The sequence below is a fragment of the Solea senegalensis genome, linkage group LG20 (genome assembly GCF_019176455.1).
Source record: "Solea senegalensis isolate Sse05_10M linkage group LG20, IFAPA_SoseM_1, whole genome shotgun sequence".
NCBI classification, from domain to species: Eukaryota; Metazoa; Chordata; class Actinopteri; order Pleuronectiformes; family Soleidae; genus Solea; species Solea senegalensis.
Window position 1 is genome coordinate 1,650,362 of NC_058039.1, and position 26,256 is coordinate 1,676,617.

Below are 26,256 nucleotides of genomic sequence, written 5' to 3' on the forward strand. Positions count from 1 at the left end.
ATCTATTTTTACATTACAAACCATGTCATCACTGTCTGTGTGTGGCCTTGAAAACAGTAAGTTCTGTGTGTTTAACATTAGCCCTGTTATAACGCCATGAATAGTTGTATCTATCTGGACCTCTTATGATGTGAACTGTTGGGGGTCTCTGCTCTCTTTGATGTTGTCTATGTACAGTGCCTTGAGATAATGTATGTTATGATTTGGCGCTATACAAATAAAAAATTGAATTGAATGATTTCAATAATATTGTCTCTGTTTTAGTGCCTTGAGATAATGTGTCATGGAGTTCTCACTTGTGCAGCTTCTTCCCAAAGTCCAAAAACATGCAATATGTGAGAGAGAATGGGTGAATGGTTGGATTACAAGAGATGCTTGCAGCACAATGCATTCTACTCAGAACTCTAGGGAGTAGAATGCACTAAAAAGAAGAAACTCACACACACAGAGGCTACAATCAGCTGCTTTTGAATGTTGAAGTTTTATGTTAATGACAACGGCTGAGCACACTGAGTGTTTCACAAACAAGGACGCAGTTTAGTTACACAGAATGTAACCAGTGTATGAAAAGGGGACAAACTGAATGTCCCTAAATAAGACCACACATGATTCTCAGATTCTCACTGATGAAAGTCTTCATACATTAATACAAATCCAAAAAAGGAGCTTTTGTTATAGTCAAAAGGCGTCCAGTGTCATTACTTCTCTACCTTCTTTATTAGTACGTCACCTATTTTACTCAAAGTTCAATTTAGCTAAATGTGTTGACCGTTACAAATAAAGAGAGCATTTTTAAATTTGAAAACATCATACTGATGATGTCATCATGAGATACATCAATGCTGTGGTTTGTTTTCAATTTAAAATCCTCCTCCTCACGTACAAAGCACTTAATGGTCACGCCCCTTCATACCTGAAAGACCTAGTCTTACCCTATCACCCTAATAGACCACTTAGGTCACAAAATACAGGTTTACTTGTGGTTCCCAGAGTCTGTAAGAGTAGAATGGGAGGCAGAGCCTTTGGCTACCAGGCTCCTCCTCTCCTGTGGAACCAGCTTCCAATGATAGTTTGGGAGGCGGAGCCTCTCTCTGTATTTAAAGTTAAACTTAAAACTTTCCTTTTTGATAAAGCTTATAGTTAGAGCTGGTTCAGGGAAACCTAAACCATCTCTTAGTTATGCTGCTATAGAACTAAACTGCTGGGGGATTTTCCTGTGGTACACGCACATTCACTCTCTCACACTCAGCATTTGATTATGACTTTTTATATGTCATTAACCTTGTCTCTTTCTCTCCCTAGTTTGTGTCTTTCCTTCCTTCCCTCTCTCTCTCTCTGTATTCTCATCATGCAGGTTGCAGGATCAAGATCCAGTTTCCGAGGCTACGCTCATCATCACCATTATTATTATTTTGTAATTAAAAAGTCGATATCAGTAACTGTATAAACTTGTAACCTGATACAGTTGTTGTGTATCTGCTGCTGGTCTCCCTCTCTCTCTTCTGTCTCTCCCTCATCTCCCTCTTGTCCTTTCTCTCCCCCCATTTTCTGTCCCCCACCTCTCCACTGTCCCCCATTTTCCTTTCACCCCAACCGGTCGAGGCAGATGACCGCACATCTCTGAGCCTGGTTCTGTCAGAGATTTCTTCTTCTGTTAAGAGGGAGTTTTTTCTCTCCACTGATGCCTAGTGTTTGCTCATTGTGTGAACTGTTGTGTTTCTCTGCTCTCTTTGATGTTGTCTATGTACAGACCTGAGATCATGTATGTTATGATTTGGCGCTATACAAATAAAATTGATTTGAAATTGAATTGAATAGAGACAAACAACCATTCACTCTCACACTCACTCCTATGGTCAATTCAGAGTGTCCAATTTACCTAATCCCCACATTGCATGTTTTTGGACTGTGGGAGGAAGAATGTATGATGGAGAAATAAATCCAAAGCAAATGTCTTACAAAGATTTAATGTACATTTATTTTTAACACGTGGACCATATAAAGATTTTATACTGAATAAATGATATTCATTAAGCCAAAACAAAAAAGTCAAATGAAAGGATGAATTTACATCAAGTTTTAGCTACATCTGAAATACAAATATGCAAAATTTGCATCACTGGGAAACAAAATTGAACAAAAGAAACAAAAATGAAGATGGTTTCTTCATCAAGTTCTAGTTTGTCATTTATAAAGAGCTCTGATGATTCAAGTTATATTCTCTACAACCCAACTGCAGGCAAACGGAAACTTGAAGTTGTGTTTGTTGGACAGCAGCTAAACAAGCCCCTCCCCCCTCCTGGGCTGTGATACAAGCAGAGAGGAGCCAAAGGAATGGAGAGGGTGGGCGTCAAGTGATCACATGGTGTACTTGATGCAGGGAAACGATAAAAACATGGTGAAGAGCAACAGAAATTTACAAAGAGAAAGAAGTGTAATATACAACATCATATACACACCGCAGCTTCAGGAGTATCTAGAGTTGAGGACCAGTCCTAAAGAGGACCAGTCCTAAAGAGGTGACTTTTTCATACAATCAAGGAACAAATAGAAGAGGTCGGGGTGTTGTCGGTTCACCATACTTTGGAGGGAAAGCTATTTTGTTTCTCAACATGAACTAAAACTGTTTTTAAAAACTACAGTTTGCTGCCAAGCCAGCACATCTCAGTGTGAAACAGTATTATTACAGTATGTTTACAATTGTTAAGGTGTACAGTACAGAAAAAAGTCCTACAATCTACAACCTAGGTCTGCTCAGAGCCATTATTGTGGTTCCTGTGGGACTGAGTATGCACTGCATCCAAAGTTACAGCGATGATACCACACCACAGCCTGAGAGCCAATGTAGCCTCCACACAGAAAGCAGATGTTTTGTCTGTGGTTCCTCTCCCTGCATGACCCTCAGAGGAGCTCCCATAAACTCACTGTAAATAAGAAGTTTTCTTTTATCTGGAGATTTTTCTTGTCATTAAAAACAAGTCTTTTCCACACTGCAGCAAACTCCTATCCCATCGCCTGGGTCCCAGTCTCCTCTTCTTTCCTTTCCAGGCATTTAAATCCACAGCTACTTCATGATATTCCTTCTCGTAAGAAGCAGGGGGAGAACGACAGTGAAATCCTAGGTGATTTTGCATAAATTAAAAAAAGGACAGTCAGTTTTGCTCTTTTCACTCACACACAATAGATGTACATACACACATATGCACACTCACATAAGAGAGGGTGAACAGAACAGAATGAGGCGGACCTGAAAGTTCCCCACCGCTGTCATGACTGGCCGATCATAAATAGTACGTCACAGATCACCTGGGACACCAGTGAGTTCATGAGTGGAGAGACTGAGATGTCCAGCAGCCTCGACTCATACAACGTGAACTCTGAGTGGTTTTCCTCGACCTTTGCCAGTGCATGCAGGGCCCTCGCCGCCCGCCTCATCATGTCCACACTGGTGGGCTCAAATGGGGGTGCACCTTGCAACTGTAGCAGGGAGCTCTGGCTTTGGTGATACTGTGTGGCAGCGAGGCTGTCCTCAAGAAAACCCAGTAGGTTCCCGACACTGCCTTTCTGCACAGCAATAGCCCGTGCCGCCAGGCTGTCACCCTGGGCAAGATTAGCCAACAAGACTACTGCCATTTCCCGACAGACGGCCACTTTGCGCTCACCGACCAAGCGCACCAATGAGCCATAGAGTTTCTCCAAGCGACTGAACGGTGGCGTGGCAAGAATGAGATCAACATTGTTGTCCTGGATGCTGAGCTTGCTGAGGGTCTCAAGAACCAGTCTCTGGGGTGAAAGTGAGCCATGGGGCCCCAACGTAGGGAAGGGGTCCAAGGCCTCTGCTGAGGGGCAGACAGCCCAGTGGAGGAGGCCATCCAGCAGTGGCAGGCATATACTCTCTGGGTAGAGCGAAAGGTCCAGCTGGCCTGAAATATTTGCCAGAGTGACCAAACAGTTCTCCCTTAATACTTCGAGGCAGTCCCACCACCACTCTTCTCTCTCACAGCTCACACCTTCATCGACCTCCTCCTCCTTTTCGTAGGTGACTGGCGCTTGTTTGCGTTCAGGGTGTCTGTGGTGGAGCAGCACCAGGCGACCTAACAGCAACAGGAGACCCGGGTGTTTGGACATCTCCAGGTCGTTACCTGGGACAAAGGAGAGGCTGCGGACTATGTTGGAAATGCAGACGCTGCGTCCAGCTAACGAGTCCTGCCAGTCTGACAGCGTGCTCAGAGGCGTCTCATCCTTGCTGTGAGGTTCATCCTCTAGGATCTTGATATTGCGGCGGTTCTGGAGGGCGGGGTTGATACTGAACAGGTACTTGCCATTTTCCTTCTGTTCCTCTGCACCTCCGCGAACCACTTCCTCTGTGACAGATCCTGGGCGGGCAGATAGTACATCATCAATGGTGGCAGTGACTGGTGCCCCAATGGGAAGTAGCAGAGTGGTTATTTCTACTGGAGTGGTCTGAGGTTCAGAAGGTTGCAGAAGTTTATCCTTCTCATTCAACTGGATTTTCTCTTGAAGCACATGGATCTTCTTGCAGCTGTCAGTTGCTGATTGTTTGCACTTATTAAGAAGCTTCATCTGACTCTCAAAGTGGGTTTGAATATGTTTGGTAGTGTCTCCCCCACCAATGCTCCAGTGTATCAAGCCACTGTCAAAGCTCTGCCGCAGTCTGAGATTAGACGAGTACTTCACCAGGAAGAGATTCTTCTTCCGAATGACCTTGATGGGAAGTTTATCAAACTTGCTTGCCTGTTTGAGCTTTTCTGAGAAGTTGGGGTTCGGGAAGGACCCTGAGGTAGAGGTAACTGGTTCCTTAACTGAAGACTTTCTATCCTTCTCCTCTTTCTTGTATTCGAAAGACTTGTCTTTCTGGAAGCTCTCCTCTTGTTTCATGATGAGCAGTGAGGGGTCGTCAGGGCTGACCTTTGATTCCTCTAGCTCCTCACCATCCTCGCTCTCTTCGTCTGTATCGTCACCATCTTGCATGGGAATTTCATCATCAGAGTCGTCCACAGCATCGGGGTCTATGAGTTTGAGCTGGCCAGGGTCCCCGACTTCATACTCTTTTACGATGCCAAAGATCTCAATGAGACATCTTCTAAAGTACTCAACCACCAGCTCCAGGAATCCAGGCAACTGTGAAACCAAAGAGAGTTTTATCAAAATAATTCTATGAACTCGATATACATAATCACAACTACAGCAAACTTAACAGATGCAACATTGCGTTACTTACCTGGCATAAGTTAAAAGTAGAAATGCTGCTATCATCATACAACAGGATGTTGATGGTATCCAAAGCCCAAGTGCTTTCAGCTAGTAAGCCTGACTTAAGTGACATCATCACTTTCCAAGCCTCGGGAGTGCCTGTGAAAAGAAGCCAGTATGATTCAGACAAGTCAGCATCAGGTAGAGATTGAATCAACCAAATATCCAGCCTGCTGTCATTAACCTATTCTTAAAAAGCTTTTCCTGAAGCACAACAAGTGGCGTCACATGGCAAGTTAAGGTTAAGGTTAAGCAGGAGAATTTAAGCAGGTCATTCGGTAGCAAATAAAGACATGGTCAAACGTCTGTCTATGACAGTCCTCTAGTCCATGTTATGAAGTAACATGGTACAGTAGAAACAAATTATACTTGGTTCTGTATATTTGAATATCTATAAAAAAAAAAGGCATGGAATAAATGTTTTGTACCAATGTCCTTCATGGCGAGCCGTCTTCGTGGCTTAAGGTGAGGTTGGGAGGCCTCGATAGAGCCTGGAGGGAAGGTGACATCTCTCCTGATCATCGGCAGCTGCACAGGGGCCTGTCCAATGTGAGAGGCATGCACTGAAGGTCCAGCTTTGGGCACCTTATTGCCTGGATGCATGTAGGGAGACTTGCTGGGTGACGTTGTGCTTTCCATGGGACGGGGCATGGGTGCTGGACTTGACACCTGAGTAATGTGGTTCTGGGAAGTCTGGTAAGTGGATGGCAGGGGTCTGGTCATTGGAGGTCCAGCACCATTGGGACCAAATGGTGGTTGCCGTTGGTTTACAGGGCCAGGCCACTGGCCCTCATGGTTAATGCGTTGGTCTGATGGCATCAACTCCTCTGAGCGGTTCATGCAGTGGTAACTGGAGCCCTGGCTTGGCACAGGAGGACCTTGTCGGTTATAGTTAGGGTAGCTGATTTCATTGCGGCCCTGCCACATTGAACCTTGGGCACCTTCAGGACCAGAAGGCATGGAACTTGCCATCATCTGGGGAGGCAATGGTGACTGGGAGTTGGGGCCTGCAGAAGATGGTCCTCTATCCCGACCAAAGGGGAAGGGGAACTGGTTCTGTAGGCCTGGTGGTCTGCGGTCGCCTCCAGGGTATGCATTATACTGGTTATACATATTCTGTTGGCCCTGGGGTCCTGAGGAGTGTGTTCCCGCCTGCTGCTGACCACTGTAGGGGACACTGTACACTTCTCCCTCATGGCGCTTGGGAGGTGGTCCATATGCTCCATCTACAGGACGCTTGTAATTCTGTCAGCAGAAAACATTTAGCATTTTACTTAGCAATGTATCAGTGCCATACGATCAATAATGCCTTCACTTTTTCATGTTATGAAACATTTATGTTTGAAGAAAATGACAGCAAGAAGGAAACCAAGTTCATTTCTTCAATTAACAAACAATGAACAAAACTTTCCTACCTGTTGTGGATACATTCCTTGCTGCTGATTTGAGTATGGACCACCAGGGGGAGCTCCTTGGCCAGGGTACTGATTGATATAGGATTCATGCCTGAGAACAGTGAAAAGAAAGTTTCCCTTCTTTAAAGGAAATACAACAGCTTTCACATGAAATTGTGGTTTGTTAGGCATACCAGTCCAACTACTTATTCAACCACATATCTAATTAGACAATACTAGGTTGTAGACAACCTTGTAAAGTTTAAACATTAATATCAGAATTGTAAAAGGTGATTTAAAGAAAGTTTCCACTGAGTGGAATGGTTCAGGAATAAGGAAGTATTTTTTGCATTTCCATTAGGAATAGTACCAACATAACAGGTGTTTACCACTGATCCTTTCTTGGACCAGTTTCCATGGGGTACCAGAGTAAATGATACAGTATGGTCTAGCTCAACCCACAACAGTCAGCTGATTGGGCAACAATGCCCCTTGATAAGGTAATCTGTGGCCTTAAAAGTTTCAGAACCAAAGATACTTTTGGCATGGACTCATTATCACAAGCATTATCAATGATTCCATGAACTTCGCGTTTTCCCAGACTCATGGAAATATTCTATTATTACACTGATCCTTAAGTCTGGAGACCCTACAATGACTAGCAACTATATCAAAGATAACAAAAAGACTACACCATTTAAACACGAAGTCCATTTATGTTAAATGACTTTTACAATTTTAGACATATCAGAAACAATGTCACTTTTGAATCAGCTAGGCTATACTTTAATGCAATGATCATGTCTCACATAACCTATTGCATAACTAGTTGGGCCTCAGCATGTAACACAACTCTAACGTCCTCTAGAGACAACATACTATAAACAAGTTATAAAAGTTCTAGATAGAAAATCTAAAATGTACCAACACTGTCAGAGTTTAAAAAAACTTTGAAATACATTGACTCCATATGACTCCTACATGGTCTAGCTCCACTTCCTTTGCAGGAATATAGAAAAAAAAAACAACTCAAACAGCACAACCAGAGCAGGCCCCAGAGGCAACTGCACTGGTCCAAGTGCATTTGGCCCGCCTACTTTTTCCTTTAGAGCAACCAATACCTGGAACTCTTAGCTGGGATAATCTGTAATGTGTACTCTGCCGTTGATTTGTAATTTATGTTATTTTTTATTTATTTAACTTAACCTATAGGGACCATCCACCTGTCAGGGACTAAGGATGGAAATTAGCCTTTGGCTATAATCCTGTATATTTACATTCTTTGAAATGTTCATTCATATGCACTGTCCCTTTTTGAAATAAATAAACTTCAAACAGAAAACAGTCATGCCCCTGTGATCAGTGTAGATATCCTATGGAAAAGTGAGGCACACAGTTGACACAGTTAACCACCAGATCCTTACATCCTCCCTTCAAGAACTAGGTGTCTCAGGCTCTGCACTTACCCTACTCTCATCCTATTTTCAAAACTGAACTGGTTTTTCCTATCACAGCTACGCCGATGACACCCAACTCATTCTCTCTTTTCCCAGCTCCGAAACACATGTAGCAGAACAGATCTCCGCTTGTCTAACCGACATCTCTCAGTGGATGTGTGACCATCACCTGAAACTCAATCTCAACAAGACCAAGTGTCTTTTTCTCCCAGGAAAGGGCTCTCCCACCACAGACCTGACCATCACTCTCCACAACTCTGTGGTAGCTCCTTCTCATACCGCAAAGAACCTGGGTGTGACACTTGATGACCATCTCTCCCTCACTGCAAACATTGCTTGATGTCTGTGTTTGATGTCTGTTGTGTTGTTGTGTTGTTGTATTGCGTTTGATGTCTGTTGTGTTGTTGTATTGTGTTTGATGTCTGTTGTGTTGTTGTATTGTGTTTGATGTATGTTGTGTTGTTGTATTGTGTTTGATGTATGTTGTGTTGTGTTTGATGTCTGTTGTATTGTGTTTGATGTATGTTGTGTTGTTGTATTGTGTTAGTCACACCCTCGACCTTGTTTTAACTTATGGTATTGATATTGATAATTTAAACATAGTTCCTCAAAACCCTCTCCTTACTGATCATTATTTACTCACATTTAATTGTACAATAATGAACTACAATAACATAAATAAAAAATACTGTCTGATAATAATATGAATACTTTCAAAGAGACAGTGCAACCTTTATTTAACTCGGTGCCATATGTCAGTACATCTGAAGGTACCTTTTGTGATTTTACTCCCGCCCTCATAGATAACCTTGTTGATAGTACAGCAGCCTCACTGCGTACTACATTAGATTGTGTTGCCCCTCTGAAAAGTTAAGTGGTGAATCAGATGAGACGAGCACCATGGTTTAACTCCAATACTCGTGCTCTTAAACAGACGTTACGTAGATTAGAAAGAAAATGGTGTTCCAGTAACCTAGAGGAACTTCATATAGCCTGGAAAGATTGTTTTGTAGCTTACAAAAAAGCCCTACACAAAGCTAGAGTTGCCTATTATTCTTCTCTAATTGAAGAAAATAAGAATAATCATAGATTTCTTTTCAGCACTGTAGCCAGGCTGACACAGAGCCACAGCTCCACTGAACCATCTATTCCTTTAACACTGAGCAGTGATGACTTTATCAACGTCTTTGTGAATAAAATAACATCAATTAGAGAAAAAATGGATCATCTCCTCCCTCATATTGGGACTGACACATCTTCTAGCACAAGAGCTTTAGAAGCACCAGGTGCACAGTTAGACAGTTTCTCCACTATAGATCTCCCTGAGTTAACATCATTAGTTTCATCATCTAATTACTGACCTATATCTAATCTTCCCTTTGTTTCTAAAATCTTAGAAAAGGCTGTTGCTAATCAATGATGTGAATATTTGTGCATTAATGGCCTGTTTGAAGATTTTCAGTCAGGTTTTAGATTAAACCATAGCACAGAAACAGCACTAGTTAAAGTTAGTAACTCAGATAATGGTCTAGTTTCTTTACTTGTCCTGTTAGATCTTAGTGCTGCATTTGACACCATTGATCATGATATTCTACTGCAGAGATTGGAGCAGACTCTTGGTATCACAGGTGCTGCCCTCTGCTGGTTTAAATCATACTTATCTGATAGATTCCAGTTTGTTCACGTTAATGATAAAGCCTCACTACAAACACAAGTTAATTGTGGAGTTCCACAAGGCTCAGTGCTTGGGCCTATACTTTTTACCTTATATACTACCTATATATACCCTCTAGGGAACATTATTAGGAAGCATAACATACACTTTCATTGTTATGCAGATGACACACAGCTATATTTATCGATGAGGCCGGATGAAATAAATCAGGTTGTTCAACTCCAGGAATGTCTCAGAGACATTAAGTCCTGGATGACCTGTAACTTTCTACTTTTAAACTTTTATACTCGGCCCTAAACACCTCAGAGAAAAACTTTCTGATCACATGGTCACTTTAGATGACATCACCCTGGCTTCCAGTTCCACTGTGAGGAACCTTGGAGTTACTTTTGACCAGGAAATGTCATTTGATTCACACATAAAACTCATTTCCAGAACAGCCTTCTTCCACCTGCGGAACATTATGAAAATTAGAAACATTCTGTCTTTACAGGATGCTGAAAAACTAGTTCATGCTTTTGTTAATCTAGATTAGATTACTGTATCTCCTTATTAGCAGGATGTTCTAACAAGTCTGTTAGAATCCTTCAGTTAATTCAAAATGCTGCAGCACGGGTTCTGACAGGAACTAGAAAGAGAGACCATATAACTCCAGTGTTAGCTTCTCTACACTGGCTCCACCCACAGTTTAGAATTCAATTTAAAATCCTCCTCCTCACGTACAAAGCACTTAATGGTCAGGCCCCTTCATACCTGAAAGACCTAGTCTTACCCTATCATCCTAATAGACCACTTAGGTCACAAAATACAGGTTTACTTGTGGTTCCCAGAGTCTGTAAGAGTAGAATGGGAGGCAGAGCTTCAGTTACCAGGCTCCTCCTCTCCTGTGGAACCAGCTTCCAATGACAGTTCGGGAGGCGGAGCCTCTATCTGTTCAGGGAAAACTGGACCAGCTCTTAGTTATGCTGCTATAGAACTAGACTGCTGGGGGATTTTCCTGTGGTACACGCACATTCACTCTCTCACACTCAGGATATGATTATGACTTTTTATATGTCATTAACCGTCTCTTTCTCTCCCTAGTTTGTGTCCTTCCTTCCTTCCTTCCCTCTCTCTCTCTGTATCCTCATCATGCAGGTTGCAGGATCCAGATCCAGTTTTCGAGGCTATCCATATCATACATATCATCACCATTATTATTGGGCCATAATTAAAAGTCGATATCATTAACTGTATAAACTTGTAACTTGATACAGTTGTTGTGTATCTACTCCTGGTCTCTCCCTCTCTCTTCTGTCTCCTTCTTGTCCTTTCTCTCCCCCCATTTTCTGTCCCCCACCTCTCCTCTGTCCCCCATTTTTCCTTTCACCCCAACCGGTCGAGGCAGATGACCGCACATCTCTGAGTCTGGTTCTGTCAGAGATTTCTTCTTCTGTTAAGAGGGAGTTTTTTCTCTCCACTGATGCCTAGTGTTTGCTCATTGTGTGAACTGTTGTGTTTCTCTGCTCTCCTTGATGTTGTCTATGTACAGACCTGAGATCATGTATGTTATGATTTGGCGCTATACAAATAAAATTGAATTGAATTGAAAAATTTGATGTCTGTTGTGTTGTTGTATTGTGTTTGATGTCTGTTGTATTGTGTTTGATGTCTGTTGTGTTGTATTGTGTTTGATGCTGTTGTATTGTGTTTGATGTCTGTTGTATTGCGTTTGATGTCTGTTGTGTTGTTGTATTGTGTTTGATGTCTGGTGTATTGCGTTTGATGTCTGTTGTATTGTGTTGTCTGTTGTGTTGTTGTATTGTGTTTGATGTCGTTGTATTGTGTTTGATGTCTGTTGTGTTGTTGTATTGTGTCTGATGTCTGTTGTATTGTGTGTGTGTCTGTTGTGTGTATTGTGTGATGTCTGTTGTATTGTGTTTGATGTCAGTTGTGTTGTTGTATTGCGTTTGATGTCTGTTGTATTGTGTTTGATGTATGTTGTATTGTGTGTGATGTATGTTGTATTGTGTTTGATGTCAGTTGTATTGTGTTTGATGTCTGTTGTGTTGTATTGTGTGTGATGTCTGTTGTATTGTGTTTGATGTCTGTTGTGTTGTATTGTGTGTGATGTCTGTTGTATTGTGTTTGATGTCAGTTGTGTTGTTGTATTGCGTTTGATGTCTGTTGTATTGTGTTTGATGTCTGGTGTATTGCGTTTGATGTCTGTTGTATTGTGTTTGATGTCTGTTGTGTTGTGTTTGATGTCTGTTGTGTTGTTGTATATGAGGTACAGCTGCAGAAAACCACACCAGGTGCCAATCCTGACACTCACATAGGTGTCCTGTGTGGCCTGTATGAAAACAAAGGTTCTGTATAAACACAGACTGAATGGTCCGGACCTGTGCTGTGGTGAAGGGCGGCTTGGTGAGTACATGGCTGTGTCGGCTCCAGAAGGCTGCGGAGCTCCTGGTCCCATGCTGCTGTCAGTGCTCATGTCTGTCTCCTGTCTGTGAACACAACAAACAACTGATTTGTCCAAACTGTACAGACCAATAATAATAACGGTAAGAATATCAAGGACCCAGTAAGAAATGTTAATGTTTGTAGTTACATTTAGTACATAGTAAACTTATTGTCACACTTTCACAAGTATTTACCCTCTGTCATATCCATATGGATATTGTTGCCTCTGTCCCATCTGCATATTACCCAAGAGGCCTGGTGGGCCTCTGCTGTACAGTTCTCCAGTTCCACTGTTGGGACCTTGTGACATGAACGGCTCTCCAGCTTGAATAAAGAAAAACAACAACAACAGAATATTGTTACTTTCAGCACCAACACAAGAAGTCCTGCAGAATCACTTGCTGCTGTGGGCACTTGCCTTTCCTTATGCCACCAAAGGGGTCCTTGTTGGCCTCATAGGGACCCATCCTTCCCATCATCTCCGGCCCACCCATCCCAGGCTGGTAGCCTTGAATGTTGGGAGTCATGGCGTTCCTCCTGGAAAATGCTGGGTCTCCACTGTCAGCAAAAGGATCCTGCAGACTCACACTGCTCCTACCAGAGGAAACATGTATACTATGGATTTTGTGTTTAAGAAGTCTTGTTGTGTTGTAGTGTGTTGCTTCACTAGAAACTGTAGTGCAGAACATTTGAAATACAAACAAATGTCTGTGACAGTCAAACATTGTCAAACTAGTTCAAAGCTGAGTCTGTCATGACAACTGTGTGTGTTTCAGGACAGTGGTGCGTCTGCACACAGGAAGTGATTTGTTTTATATCAGGACACACAGAGGCAAACGCAACACTGCACGAGTAATGCAAGCAGCTGTTAACGGGCAGATTAGAGAATCAGAATACTTTAATAATTGTTTGTGTGCATGTTATGAGAATGACTACAAACAACAAAGTTTCATAAATCCTACGTGTTCTGCAGTCTGATGTTATTCATTCTTCTTCTCGCTGCTGCTGCTACATACACACAAACTTACTGCTGACAGCCTGTTTCCTGATGAATGATTCTTTGCATTTCACAAAAACAAAACCTTGTGCAACCATTTTTTTTACTTTCATAGACAATCATAAAATTGTACTTTTCAAATGTGTGTCCTGTCGCCTCTGTTTCATACCTGATACCAGGCAGTGGAGGCATTTGTGAATGTGGTGTGGATGCTGGCGTGGGGGGCTTCAGGTCTCCCCCCTCTGCCATTGAACTACTGGTGGACTGAGGAGTTTGGGGCCCTTGCAAAGATCCAGAACCAGCTGCAAAACAATGATGAACACAGTGAGCTCCCACAAACAAATATCAATATCAATATCAATATCATTCCCCTCCTTCCCTGCTCCCTGATTTACCACAATGTAGATATTATTATAATATTTCACTTCTCAAAAAGGATGAACCCTAAGATCAAAGCTCCTCGTAAACAGTTGATTATCAGGTGCTGTCAAAGCTCTGGGTAAAGTGATTATGGTGCTTTTGCACTACACAGTTCCAGCACAGCTCAACTTGCACTGACGTGGTCAGACTGCTGTCACTGGAAGAGTTCAATTCAATTCAATGTTGTTTGTATAGCGCCAAATCCTAACATACATGATCTCAGGTCTGTACATGATAACATGTAATGACATCTACTTTTAATTATAGCACAATAATAATGGTGATGATATGTATGATATGGATAGCCTCGAAAACTGGATCTGGATCCTGCAACCTGCATGATAAGAATACAGAGAGAGAGAGAGAGAGAGAGAGGGATGGAAGGAAAGACACAAACTAGGGAGAGAAAGAGACAAGGTTAATGACATATAAAAAGTCATAATCAAATCCTGAGTGTGAGAGAGTGAATGTGCGTGCACCACAGGAAAATCCCCCAGCAGTTTAGTTCTATAGCAGCATAACTAAGAGATGGTCCAGACCCGCGTCACTTTTGTGTCGCGGGTCTAGTTCACCTGCACCTGTGGTACAGTACCATGACTCTGGTCTGAAGCATTGAGCGGTTGGGGCCAGTTATTTTGGTAATATTTCTAAAGTAAACACAAAAAAAATATGTACCACAGCGAACCAAACTTTCCTCTTGGTGGAAACAAACCCATGAGACACGTCCAGTTGTGATGTCACTGGCTGGAGGAGTTTCTGAAATCAATCAATAACAAAAATGAAAAAAGGGAGAGGAGGACGCTGATGCTCACCTGGGCTGGGAGGCTGGACTTTAGTCTGGTTCTTCTTGGTGTCTGTGTTGAAGAAATCTGGCGGTGGGTCCTCGCCTCGTTCAACCTTGCACTCAAACGCATACAAACACTGAATGTACTGTTTCTTGAGTGAACTGGCCGCACTGCTTGATGTGCCTACATTCAGGTTGGTGGCCAGCTCCCTCCACTTCTTATTCTTGTTAACCTGGTGGAATACAGACAAAGCAGGAGGCTCAGGACGCTGCAGTACACAAATGTTCTGTCATATTCAGGTCCATCATACCTGGGTGAGGCCACCAATCTCTTTCACAGACACATAGAGCCTGAAGAGGTCGAGGGGCTTGCGTCCCACAGCGGGAAGGTTGTTCATACCCATGGTCTTCTCCTCAGCGAAGGCCAGATAGCGGTCCACCCACATCTTCCTCTCTGGCTCTGGGCCGAGCTCGTACAGACGAGTTATCTTCTCGTTGGTGATGGTGGAGGAACTCGACTTCTACACATCAGATCATGAAAGGAAATTCTGGATTAGAGGGAAAATCATTTTAAATGCAACAACATGTGAAGTGAAATATTTGACCTTTTTAGTTTCAGGCTTTGGAATCACGTCCAGTTTGTTGTTCATCTTCTGGGCGGGGTTTATTTTGTCTATTCCAAACTCTGAAGTGGGAAAATAAAAATGAAAGATGACACTTTATAAAGCCATCGATGGGCACACTACACAGGGCAGTGTAACGATGATCAGCTTTGACCTACCTGCAGTGTTGTTGGCCATGTTGGCTCCCACTGGGTACATCCCTGTCCCTCCCTGGTTCATCATACTGTGCACGCTATTCATACCAGAGCCATATGGAGAACCAGGTCCCATAATACCCTGAGACATGTTTTGGTAACCAGGGGGCCTGGAGAAGACAAGGAGAGACGACTCGCTGATGCAAATGCAAAGACATCTTGATTCATTCATGTTACAGTGAACTGTGCTTGAATTCAAACCATGTATGTCCTAATGATAACAGCGCCACCTGTTGGATGAGTTGTTTTCTTTCTAGCCACCATGGTTGAGACATTCTCAAAAATATCAGCACACTTCACTAAATTTAGCAAAAAACACCAACGTGTATCACAGGTTAAAAGGTATTTATGAGTACATTGGTAACATGAGCAACCTCACTCACTCACTCACAACTACAACACTGTAACAGTGAGGTGTTGGTGCTCACAGAGCTGCAGGTCCTCAGTTAAATGTGGTTAAATGTGTAGCTGCTGTTGGCATCAATTTAAATGTCCAAAAATCCCACAGAAACAGACAAAGAAGCCAGACCACTGCCCTTCCTCCATTATTGTGCTGTCATGGACTTTATAACAACAGCGGACTCGATCCATGGTCTCTGGTGGAGATGTAAGTGTACACTCTTCCTCACAGCTCTTCCTCACACCTCTGTGTTTAGTCATCCAATGACACCACAGATACGTTTCAGTATGATATTTTTATTATTGAATGAATAATATCCAGATCAATACAGTCCTAACTTTACCCACCATTACAACAGAACTAACACACACACACACACTTGTGGTGAAAACACTTGTTAATAACCATCACAACCAACTGTCAAACTCTGACCTTTAACCTTATATAAACCCAGACACACATGTCCCACAGCAAAATGTTGAAAGCAATGTTTTCTCATGTGGCAAAAATATTTTAAATGAACGCAAAGACAGTGATTGTTGTTTTAAACTCTTATCACACAGCTCGCTTCAGTCTTTTTACCCTTTTTCTTGTTCTTTTAATGTTTTTACCTTTGGCTTTAATCGGGTAATGGAGCTAGCCTCTGTATTTAAAGGTGGCCTCTTCCACATCTGTGGACAGGACTGGACATTTCATGTCTCTCTGTGGGAACATTCAGCTGGAATTGTCCATAGAAATCACAAACATGACAAAAATCCTCCCAAATCTATTCACTCCATTGGCACTTGCCCCTATTGTTGAGACAAGGGAGAGACACCTCTCTTCACCTCTCCTCTCCTCTCCTCTCCTCTTATCTTTAACTATATCTGAGTTATAGAATCAAACAATCTCCTTACAGACCACATCCACACGGAAACAACACACAACTTAAACTAAACTTTCATCTTTGCTGTAAGTGACGCTGTAACACTAAAAAATGGAAAAGAAGACGATATAAACACAAATAGAGAAAGAAAATCAAAGTTATCATAAAGGAAACAGTGTTGGTGACCTTGGTAAAGTTAAACTGAAAACGCTCCTCTTTAATAAAGTTTATAGTCTGGGCATGTTCATGTGAAGGGCCACACAGTTGGTGTAGTGGTTAGCGCTCCTGAGGCTCCCGGTTGGAACAAGGGTCTTTCTGCATGGAGTTAGCATGTTCTCCCCGTGTGTGTGTGTGTGGGGAGGGGGTGGGGGGTGGCGGGGTTTCTCCAGGTTCTCCAGCTTCCTCCCACAGTCCAAAAACATGCAATATGGGGATTAGGTCAATTGGTCACTTTAAATTGACCATAGGTGTGAGAGTGAATGGTTGTGTCAGCCCTGCAATGGACTGGTGAACTGTCCAGAGTGTACCTGGACAGGCTGGTGTACCCCGCCTGTCGCCCTATGTCAGCTGTGATTGGCACACTTACTCTGTGGCTCTTCCTGAGGTTTCTCACATTTTTTCCCTGTAAAAAGTTTTTTTGTGTTTTCCTCACTCGATGTAAGGGTCTAAGGATAGAGGGTCTAAGGATAGAGGGTGTAACTTGCTGTACGGTCTGTAAAGCTCTTCATTGTGTTTGTGATGTTGGGCTATATAAATGAAAATTACTTGACTAAGGTAGCTAATTCGCTGTCGACGGGAAAACACTGCACTGAGCCTCATCAGCGAGATGCGTAGCTGAGTAAGTAAGTTAATAACAAGTTAATTATGAAATTAAATATAAGGCCATAAATTATATATTTTTTTAATTTTAGATACTTCTCTGCATTTTGACCCATCCTAGAATTAGGAGCAGTGGGCTGCCACACTGAGTGGCGCCCGGGGAGCAATGGGGGTTGGCTACCTTGCTCAGGGGTACCCCAGCCCTTTCGACCTGGTGGGGACTTGAACCGGCGACCTTCCGGTTACAAGCCAAGTTCCCACTTGGCCATAGGCTGCCCTATATGTCGGGCAGACAACAAAAGCCTTAATCTAAAGATAAATCTTTACAAAGCATGCAGAGGCAATGGCACAAGTGTTTTACCTACAAATTTTAAACTTATGACCCAAGCTGGTCATCGAGCCAACAGTGTTGCCAACTTAGTGACATTTTCTGCTATATTCAGACCCCTCTAGCAACTCTGTTTCAAAAAGGCCACAACCATCAAATCTAGTGACGTGTTCTGATGTTCTAGAGACTTTTGGAGACTCTGATGTGAAAGCACGTAGAGTTCTAAAGGACGGGATGGGCTAATGGGAAAGGACGTGCTAGCTAACAATAACTGAACAAAGCTAATGCATAAAGAAAAGCAATGTTAGCAACCAAACAGTATCAATGTGTACAACTACAGTTGAAACCAGAAGTTTACATACACAATATAAAAAGACACTCACTGTCTGACATGAAATCAGACAATCACTTTACCTGTTTTAGGTCCGTTAGGATTACCAAAATTATTTCTATTCGCTAAATGCCAGAATAATAAGGGAAGTATTTTTTTAGACATATTTTTATGACTTTCTTCAAAGTCAGAAGTTTACATACACTAAGATTATTATGCCTTTAAACAATTTGGGAAAGCCCAAATGAAGATGTCATGTCTTTGGAAGCTTCTGATTATTTATTTGTTTATTGGCAACATTTGAGTTAATTAGAGACACACCTGTGGATGTATTTTAAGACACCTGAAACACACTGCTTCTTTGTGTAACTTAATGGGAAAGTCAAAAGAAATCAGACAAGATATCACGAAGAGAATTGTGGACTTGCACAAGTCTGGTTCATCCTTGGGTGCAATTTCCAGATTGATTCAGAAGCAGTATGCTTTCGGTCATTGTCCATTTGGAAGACCCATTTGCGCCCAAGCTTCAACTTCCTGGATTACTGCTGATATACTGCTGCAGTAATCCACTGCAAACCTGCAGTGCCTCGGTGCAGTCTCAAAAGGACCAACGATGTCAATGCCAACCTTCTCCCAAGCAGCCACAGGTAATGGAATAGGGTGTAGTGGTGCATTGTGGGTTACATTTTGACTTGTGTTAGGATGGCTCCAAGATCATAATCTGAAGCATCGTTGGAGACCACTCTGAGTTTATGTGGCTCAAACAGTTTCAGTGCTGGTCCATTGACAATCATGCCCTTAACTTTAAGGCTTTATCATTCCAGGTGAATGCACTGTTCTTTCGCAGCAGGGCCCTCATAGGTTCCACAATGCTGGCTATACCATGCACTTAGAGCCAGCAACGAATGCAAGGAAGCTGCATAAACAGGTGCAGGGGCATCCAGGTTTGCCTTCAGGTGAGAGTCTATAGCCCAGGAAATCCAGTGTAGTCTGGCAGTAGGAGGCATTAAGCTTCCAGATGAATGTCATGATCTGCCTGTGAGGAGCCTTGGATGATGACGTCATCCAAGTAGCACTGTACGCCCCGGAAAATCAACTGAGAATCTTTGTCATCATTCTTTGGAACGCAGCAGGGGTGAAGCTTAGTCCATAAGGCACTCTGCAGTACTGATATAGACCCTCATGTGTAATAAAAGCGGTAAGTCTTCTGCTCTCCTAGTGCAGTTGAAGGTAGACACTGTTCAGGTCCAAAGTCCAAAGAGTACATTCTAGATCCAGCAGCTCTGACAGCAAGTCCTTGATCAGTGGTAGGGGGTCAGGCACCACTGCTTTGTTAGGTTCCCTCATCTCTACGCACATGCAGATCTTTCCATTTCTCAAACTGGTGACATCAACATTCAGAAGAGTCAATTTTCTCAATGATTCTTTGTTCTTCTAGGTCATTCAGTTTGTTGGTGACAGCCTCCCTCACTGAAAGTGTCAAGCGGTGAAGCTTTTGTTGTACAGGTTTCACCTCTGGACGGACTTGTACTTTATGCACAAAGTTCTTGGCGTGTCCAATGTCCTTCTCCACTCTGTGGCCCGTAGATGGGAAACCATTCCATAGTCCATTATGGGTTCAGGTGGAGGTTCAGGTATGCTGGACTCAACAACATTGAAAAATCCAAGTACACTCTTATTGTGGTGAGTGACTGTAGCTTCAAGGCGTCCGAGTAGTCGCAGCTTTGAGTGTGTTTGAGTCGGTGTGCAGTTGTACTGTGGGTGGGCTGAGTGTCATCATTCTGACCAAGGTTTTGTCAAGTGTTAATTCAGGTTCTATTAACAGTCTTTCACGTATGTGAGGCGTGCATGTCTTCTCAACTATTTGATCACACAGCATTTCTCCTACCATAGCGCCAAAATTGATGAATTGACTCACCCACAGCTTGAGCACGCCGCCTAAAACGATACCTCTCAGAAACAACGTAGACTTTCGGAGTGAAAAACGTCTGCAGAGGGGAAAGGTACTGTAGCGTCTCTGTCCCTCTGTTCCCAAACAGTGACACAGAAGCGCTCTCTTCCTCTCTGTAGGAAAGTTTGATCCACCGATCGCGAGCACATATTCTCGGTTCTCCCGAGCACTCGAGGAACGCAGGAGGTGGTTGCAGTCCAAGCAGAGCCATCACCGTTTGCTTTATTTTATCCTCGTTGCCACTTGTTATGCTGGTAAACTATCGTAATAACATGGTTATGTTTATTCATCACTCAGTACACTTCCTCTCTCTCTCTCTCTCTAGCGCCTCTAATGGCTGGATGTTGTAGTAACCACATGCTGCATATCATGAACACAACACACATTTTTTTTTTGTTTTTTAGTTTTTCCTTGTTTATTAAAAATAACAGGCTTCCCGTCACCAAGTTAAATGTTTTGACTGTATGTCTTCAACAACACTCGCTCTGATTGTTTCGCTGGAGTACAGTCGCTCTGGCGTCATGAGCTGCTGATGTTGTCTCTGCTCAGATCAGAGAACAGACCAGGCCTCTGACATGTATCTGACTGGGGCTGGAGCCTGATTCTCACTGATGTGCAGTATGAATTAAAACTTCATAATAATGTCCATTGATTGACACTGATGAGTCTTGGATTTCAACACTAGGATTCAAACTCAACTTGGACTTAAGCACTTGACTAAAACAATAGCACTGACGCTATGTACTAAGTACTCGCTTAGGTCAAGGTCCCAGGTCACTAATAAGCAGATGTGGTCCAAATCCGGACCAAGACGCCGTCCTATCAGGACCATGGCCTTTGATAAATGCTACATTGAAAAGAGTGCTTGTATTTTAACTGAAACAGCTGTTGTAACATCAGTGAATCAGGCCACACTGGTGCACGAGAAGAGCATGTGCATGATAAACCTGGGACAGACACACTTCCCATCTGAGACATGTTTTTCAGATTCATCTTCATGGACTGAGTGAGCCTTGCTGGTTTTTGTTCTTGAGAACAGAGTTCTTATTTATTTTCACCGTGAGACCAAAAATAGACAAATCGAGAAAATCTATATCTGTGGCATATGCTACAAATAAAACAGTGAAAGCATTCTGCCATGTCAGCTCCCTGAATCCATTCTTGATTTTTGACAGGGCTTCTGTTGTGACTTATTAGCAGTTTCATGCTTGCAGAATTCTCAGTCAGTTGATTACAAAACACAGACTCACAAAAGCAAGCAGCACTGTAATTAGCTTTAATATAATAGGGTTCTTAAAATGTTTATATATGCATCCAAGTGGGTTTTTTTTAGATTCGCTTGACATGAGAAAATACTTTTTTACATTTGTATATTTCATGTTTTTTTATTTATTCAAAGATAAAATTAACAAAAAAAATGTCAAAATATTATTTATTTGTACAACTGGGAAGCACTTATTTAAATACACATTATACTGGATGTAACCATTTAACCACCACTTGTTGGATATTGTGGACCTTTGCTTAAAGAGGAACCAAACCCCTGTTCTGAAGCGGACTCCGCCCAATCCTGATTTTAAAAATCTACACAAAGTGGGCAGGGAGTTATCGGTGAGTGGGGGCGGGAGTGAGCACTGCAGGGGGCGTGACGATCGAGTGACAGCAAGAGTAAATGGCGGCAGCTTGCTGTGGTATTTCCAGTGGCAGCTTAGAGCTGCATTTAGCGTGACACACACATTTACAAGCCACACATGACATTTCCCACACTGATAAGTGATAAAAGTCAATGAATAATCTATGAATCAATGATTTGAAGGCAGATTGCTCTGTGTAGTTCATTCATACAGCTGTCTTGAATGAACAAACAGAGCAGTGTTTCTACAGAGCGAATAAACAGGAGCACATCACGGGATCTTTTATTCTGAAAAGTAAACCGGATGTTTTATTTTCCTACTTCCTCTCCCGCTGAATTTATGCAGCTCTGCTGCGATATCTGCCAGAAATACGAGTGCTGCTATCCACTCTGATCCCTGCCCACTGCTGTGTCTGTGGGGGCGTGGCTAGAGGAGGACAGTTAGTGACAACAACATGGGAGGAGCCAGCTAATAGGAGAATTCATATGTAATGGGAGGTGTTTATCCAGAGAAGGCAGTACATACACACATTTAACACAAAACTACCAAGAGTTGGACGTGGATCAATAAAATCACTAGATAACCTTAAAAAAGTGGTTTAGGGGTTTTAATTCCTCTTTAATGGATATTTTTCTCAGGATTTGGATGGACTGCCCCTGGTCTAGGTCATGCTTTCTGTGTGTGCAGAGGTGCACTATGGTCATTGAGAGGTAAATATCAAGTTTTCATGCAGAAACACTAGACTAATGTGGGACCTACTAGTGGTGGCTCTTTGTGGACACAGGATGTGGAAAGTATGACCCGGGACTTAAGTCTCAAGTAGACTGATGCAGACACAAGTTGTAAAACACCCACCTGTTGTGTATGGAGTTAGTAGATCCATGGTGCATGGAGGAGCCGCCATCCTTCCTGTTCAAACCTGGAGGGGGACACATCCCAGAGCCCACATGAGGAGGCATGCTGCCCACGTTAGAGCCCACACCAGGGCCATAGGGCCGTGCACCCATCTGGCCTTGGCCTACTCTACTAGGTGGCATGTTCCCGTAAGAAGCCCCATTGCCCTGACCAGGCATTGGGTTCATGGTGCCACCCATATTGGGTCCACTGGGGTAGTTGGCATTGGGCATCCCGGTGAAACCAGGCTGCCTGGGATAACCTTGTAGGATCAGAAATGGACAGAAATTTAGATTTCGGTCTGCAGCCAACACTCTTCTAACAATATTTCATGTTGTATGGTTTTCTTTGGTTTATTTGCTGGATGATTCCTTTTTTAGGGTTTATAAAAAAAAAAAACAAGCCAAGACCGAATGGATGTAGTGGACCACTCAGCACAGTTCTGCTGCGTTCTGCTCATCAGTGACGTCATCATCCACATCAGGGGAAACTACCTGAGAGGATGTTCTGCCATGATTTGAATATCTTTTTTAAATGTGATGATTACCACATGACATCATCAAAATAGACTTCTGACACGTGTGACACGTTTGCATGGAACTGTTTAGATTTACAAAAATGATTTTTATATATTAAAACAAGTATTTATTTGGGTTGTAAACGTTTGGTATACACCTTGGTTTTGATGTCATGCTTTTGTACGGAAAGAAATGCGAAAAAACATTTATTAACAATTGTAAATGACTAAACACACTCAACTCTAAACACAGCTGGTTAGGTTTGGTTTGGTTTTTTAGGTACATGTTGCTGCACCTACTACAAACAAAACTTAAAGGTGAATGTGAAGGTTCTCAAATAAATAAAAAGTATGTATAATATTAAAAATATAGATCAATTATAGTGCAGCATGTAGAAAATACTGTAAACATTTTAACTTTCAACATTCAGTTGGTCTCACAGTCCCAGATTGAATCAGCTGTTTCTCACAGACGTGATGTTTGTATTCCCAGAGCAACCTCTGCATTAAAACCACAACTGTTCTCTATGGCAGTGGTTCCCAACCTGGGGGGCGCCAGAGATCACATGGGGGGGCACAGAGCTTTGGCTGCTCTGAGTTTGTGAGGTTAAAGGGGACATATTATACCCTATTTCCCCCATTAAAATAGTTCCCTGGTGTCCTAATGAACATGTCAGTGACATGCTGTGGTCAAAATACCATAAGGATGAAGAATCATAGTAGTTCAATAACCCTGCTAAACCCGCCCCTTTCAGAACGCTCGGTTTTCGTGCATGGTCCCTTTATATGCAAATGAGACACAGGCAAACACACACCCACTTCTTCCAGGGGGTTTCTGATTTGTCCTCTTTACAGCTCTATTCGTCTCCCCCTCCCTCCACAAGTTCTCTGACAATATCAACATGGCAGCGTGCGCAAAAAACAGCGAGAGTGCCGTCACAGGAAGAGACGTCCTACATAAGGATCGAGCCGAACACTGTCCAACTGTAAATCAGTTAAAAACACTTAGCGACGCGCAGCGAGCTGAATAAACTGCATGTTGCTGTATCAGACCGGAAACCTCGCCACCGCTGACCAGCTCCGGTGCTCCGGCGAGCTGGCGATCAGCGGTGGCGATCAGCGGAGCTGCACTCTCTGCGTCACCGCTGATCGTCAGCGGCGAGCTGCATAAACAGCTGCTTTATGTGATTGTATCGGACTGAGTCTGTGCTCCGGTCATGGAGGACGTACTGAACAAATTAGGACGTGTCAGAATGGTCAGTTATGACCTCTATGTGACCTTTTCTTAACAATGTGTGTGTTTGTACGTCGGTGAAATACGTCCCCTGACTAAATGCGGCTTCCGCTGGCCGCAGTCTGATGTGAAGTGGTGCGAACACACGAACACACGTCTGCTGACTTTATCCGGCACATTAGCTTCATATATAAAATCCTCTGTAAAACACTGTGTTGACATAATACCGCTCTTCCTCCCTCGCCTGCACTCTCGCAGGGACAAGGTGGAGCTAAGGTGGAGCTCGCGAAGTAAACTTACTGGTGGGCGGTAACATTCGTGGTGGAATGTGCATGCTGCCGTCATAAGCGCAGGGAATTCAACATCGAGCGTTTTATCGCCTATACTTACACTAAGGGGGACCACGAAAACATGACTGAGTATTCTTTATCCACACTTTGGCGACTGGTAGGGCCTCCAGAGTCCCAAATATAAGTATTGAAATGGTTAAAAAGTTGATTTTGCATAATATGTCCCCTTTAATATAATTATATTTGTGCTTCCCGATCGGAACCACTCAGTCCTGTGTAGATTCCACTGAAGGTCCAGGTGTGAACACATCAGCTCACGCAGAAACAGTGGAACACAGTCGTGCAGTGGAATCCCTTTTCATTAGTTCTCATCTACAGTAACACGGTTACCACAGTAGCACGGTTACCACAGTAGCACGGTTACCAAGCGGTTACTACGGTAACGGTTACTACAGTAGCCGCGGTTACAGTACCAGTTACCACAGTACGCTTAGCGGGGTAGCAAGGTTACTACAGTAGCGCGGTTACCGCAGTACATGGTTAGCATGGTTACCACAGTAGCATGGTTACCAGTAGCATGGTTACCACGGTAGCATGGTTACGGGTAGCCGGTTACCCGCGGTTAACGGTTACCGCGGTATACGGTTACCCGCGGTAGCAAGGTTACTACGGTAAGGTTACCACGGTAGCACGGTTACCACGGTAGCACGGTTACCACGGTATGCACGGTACCCACGGGTTACCCGGGTGCGGTTACCGCGGTAACCGCGGTTACGGTAGCATGGTTACCACATTTACCACAGTAGCATGGCACACAGCACCACAGTACACGGTACCACAGTAGCCACAGGTTACCACAGTAACACAGTAACACGGTTACACAGAAGCATGGTTACCACAATGGCCACATTAACCTACAGAAGCATGGTTACCACAATAGCATGGTTACCACAGTAGCATGGTTACCACAGTAACACGGTTACTACAGAAGTTACATGGTTACAGTATGGTTACGCGTTACGCCACAGTAGCATGGTACTACAGTACTACGGTAGCATGGTTACCACAGTAGCGGTTACTACGGTTACTACAGTAGCACTACTACAGTAGCATGGTTACTACAGTAGCATGGTTACCACAGTGGCATTGTTACTGGTAGCATGGTTACTACGGTAGCATGGTTACCCACAGTAGCATGGTTACTACGGTAGCATGGTTAACACAGTAGCAGCATGGTTACTGCAGTACAGCGCACGGTTACAGCACGGTTAGCATGGTTACCACGGTTAGCATGGTTGGTTAGTAGCAGGGCATGGTTGGCATGGGTACCGGTTAATACAGTACGGTTACATGGTTACTACAGTAGCATGGTTACTAGCATGGTTACTACAGTGGTTACCACAGCGCATGGTTAGCATGGTTACTACAGTAGCATGGTTTACATAGCATGGTTTTGGCATTAGCCACAGTAGCATGGTTACTACAGTAGCACGGTTACCACAGTAGCACGGTTACTACAGTAGCATGGTTACTACAGTAGCATGGTTACATATATACATACATGTATATATGTTTATATTTATATACATATACATGGGTGTAACTCAGCGATAATCTCAATCATCGCGTTAATTGCGATGAATTAATTACAGTCATATTTAGCATGTTATGTGTCGTGTTAATCTAATTTCTAATCTCTAATTTGACTGTTTCTGTATGCGATTTCTTTT

The 26,256-nt window shown here is 43.1% G+C and overlaps 1 protein-coding gene across 1 annotated transcript in view; it reads right to left on the reverse strand.

Moving 5' to 3' along the window:
* Nucleotides 1-1,951: 1,951 nt before the first annotated feature.
* Nucleotides 1,952-26,256, reverse strand: part of LOC122786808 (AT-rich interactive domain-containing protein 1A-like) — a 71,980-nt gene continuing 47,675 nt past the window's right edge. Inside the window, 13 exon segments of the mRNA XM_044053305.1 lie at nt 1,952-5,142; nt 5,243-5,373; nt 5,703-6,519; nt 6,690-6,780; nt 12,182-12,289; nt 12,440-12,569; nt 12,664-12,839; nt 13,412-13,544; nt 14,475-14,679; nt 14,758-14,967; nt 15,052-15,131; nt 15,228-15,373; nt 22,447-22,747. Of these exon segments, the coding sequence (XP_043909240.1) occupies nt 3,268-5,142; nt 5,243-5,373; nt 5,703-6,519; nt 6,690-6,780; nt 12,182-12,289; nt 12,440-12,569; nt 12,664-12,839; nt 13,412-13,544; nt 14,475-14,679; nt 14,758-14,967; nt 15,052-15,131; nt 15,228-15,373; nt 22,447-22,747 (4,403 nt within the window). The 3' untranslated portion in view covers nt 1,952-3,267.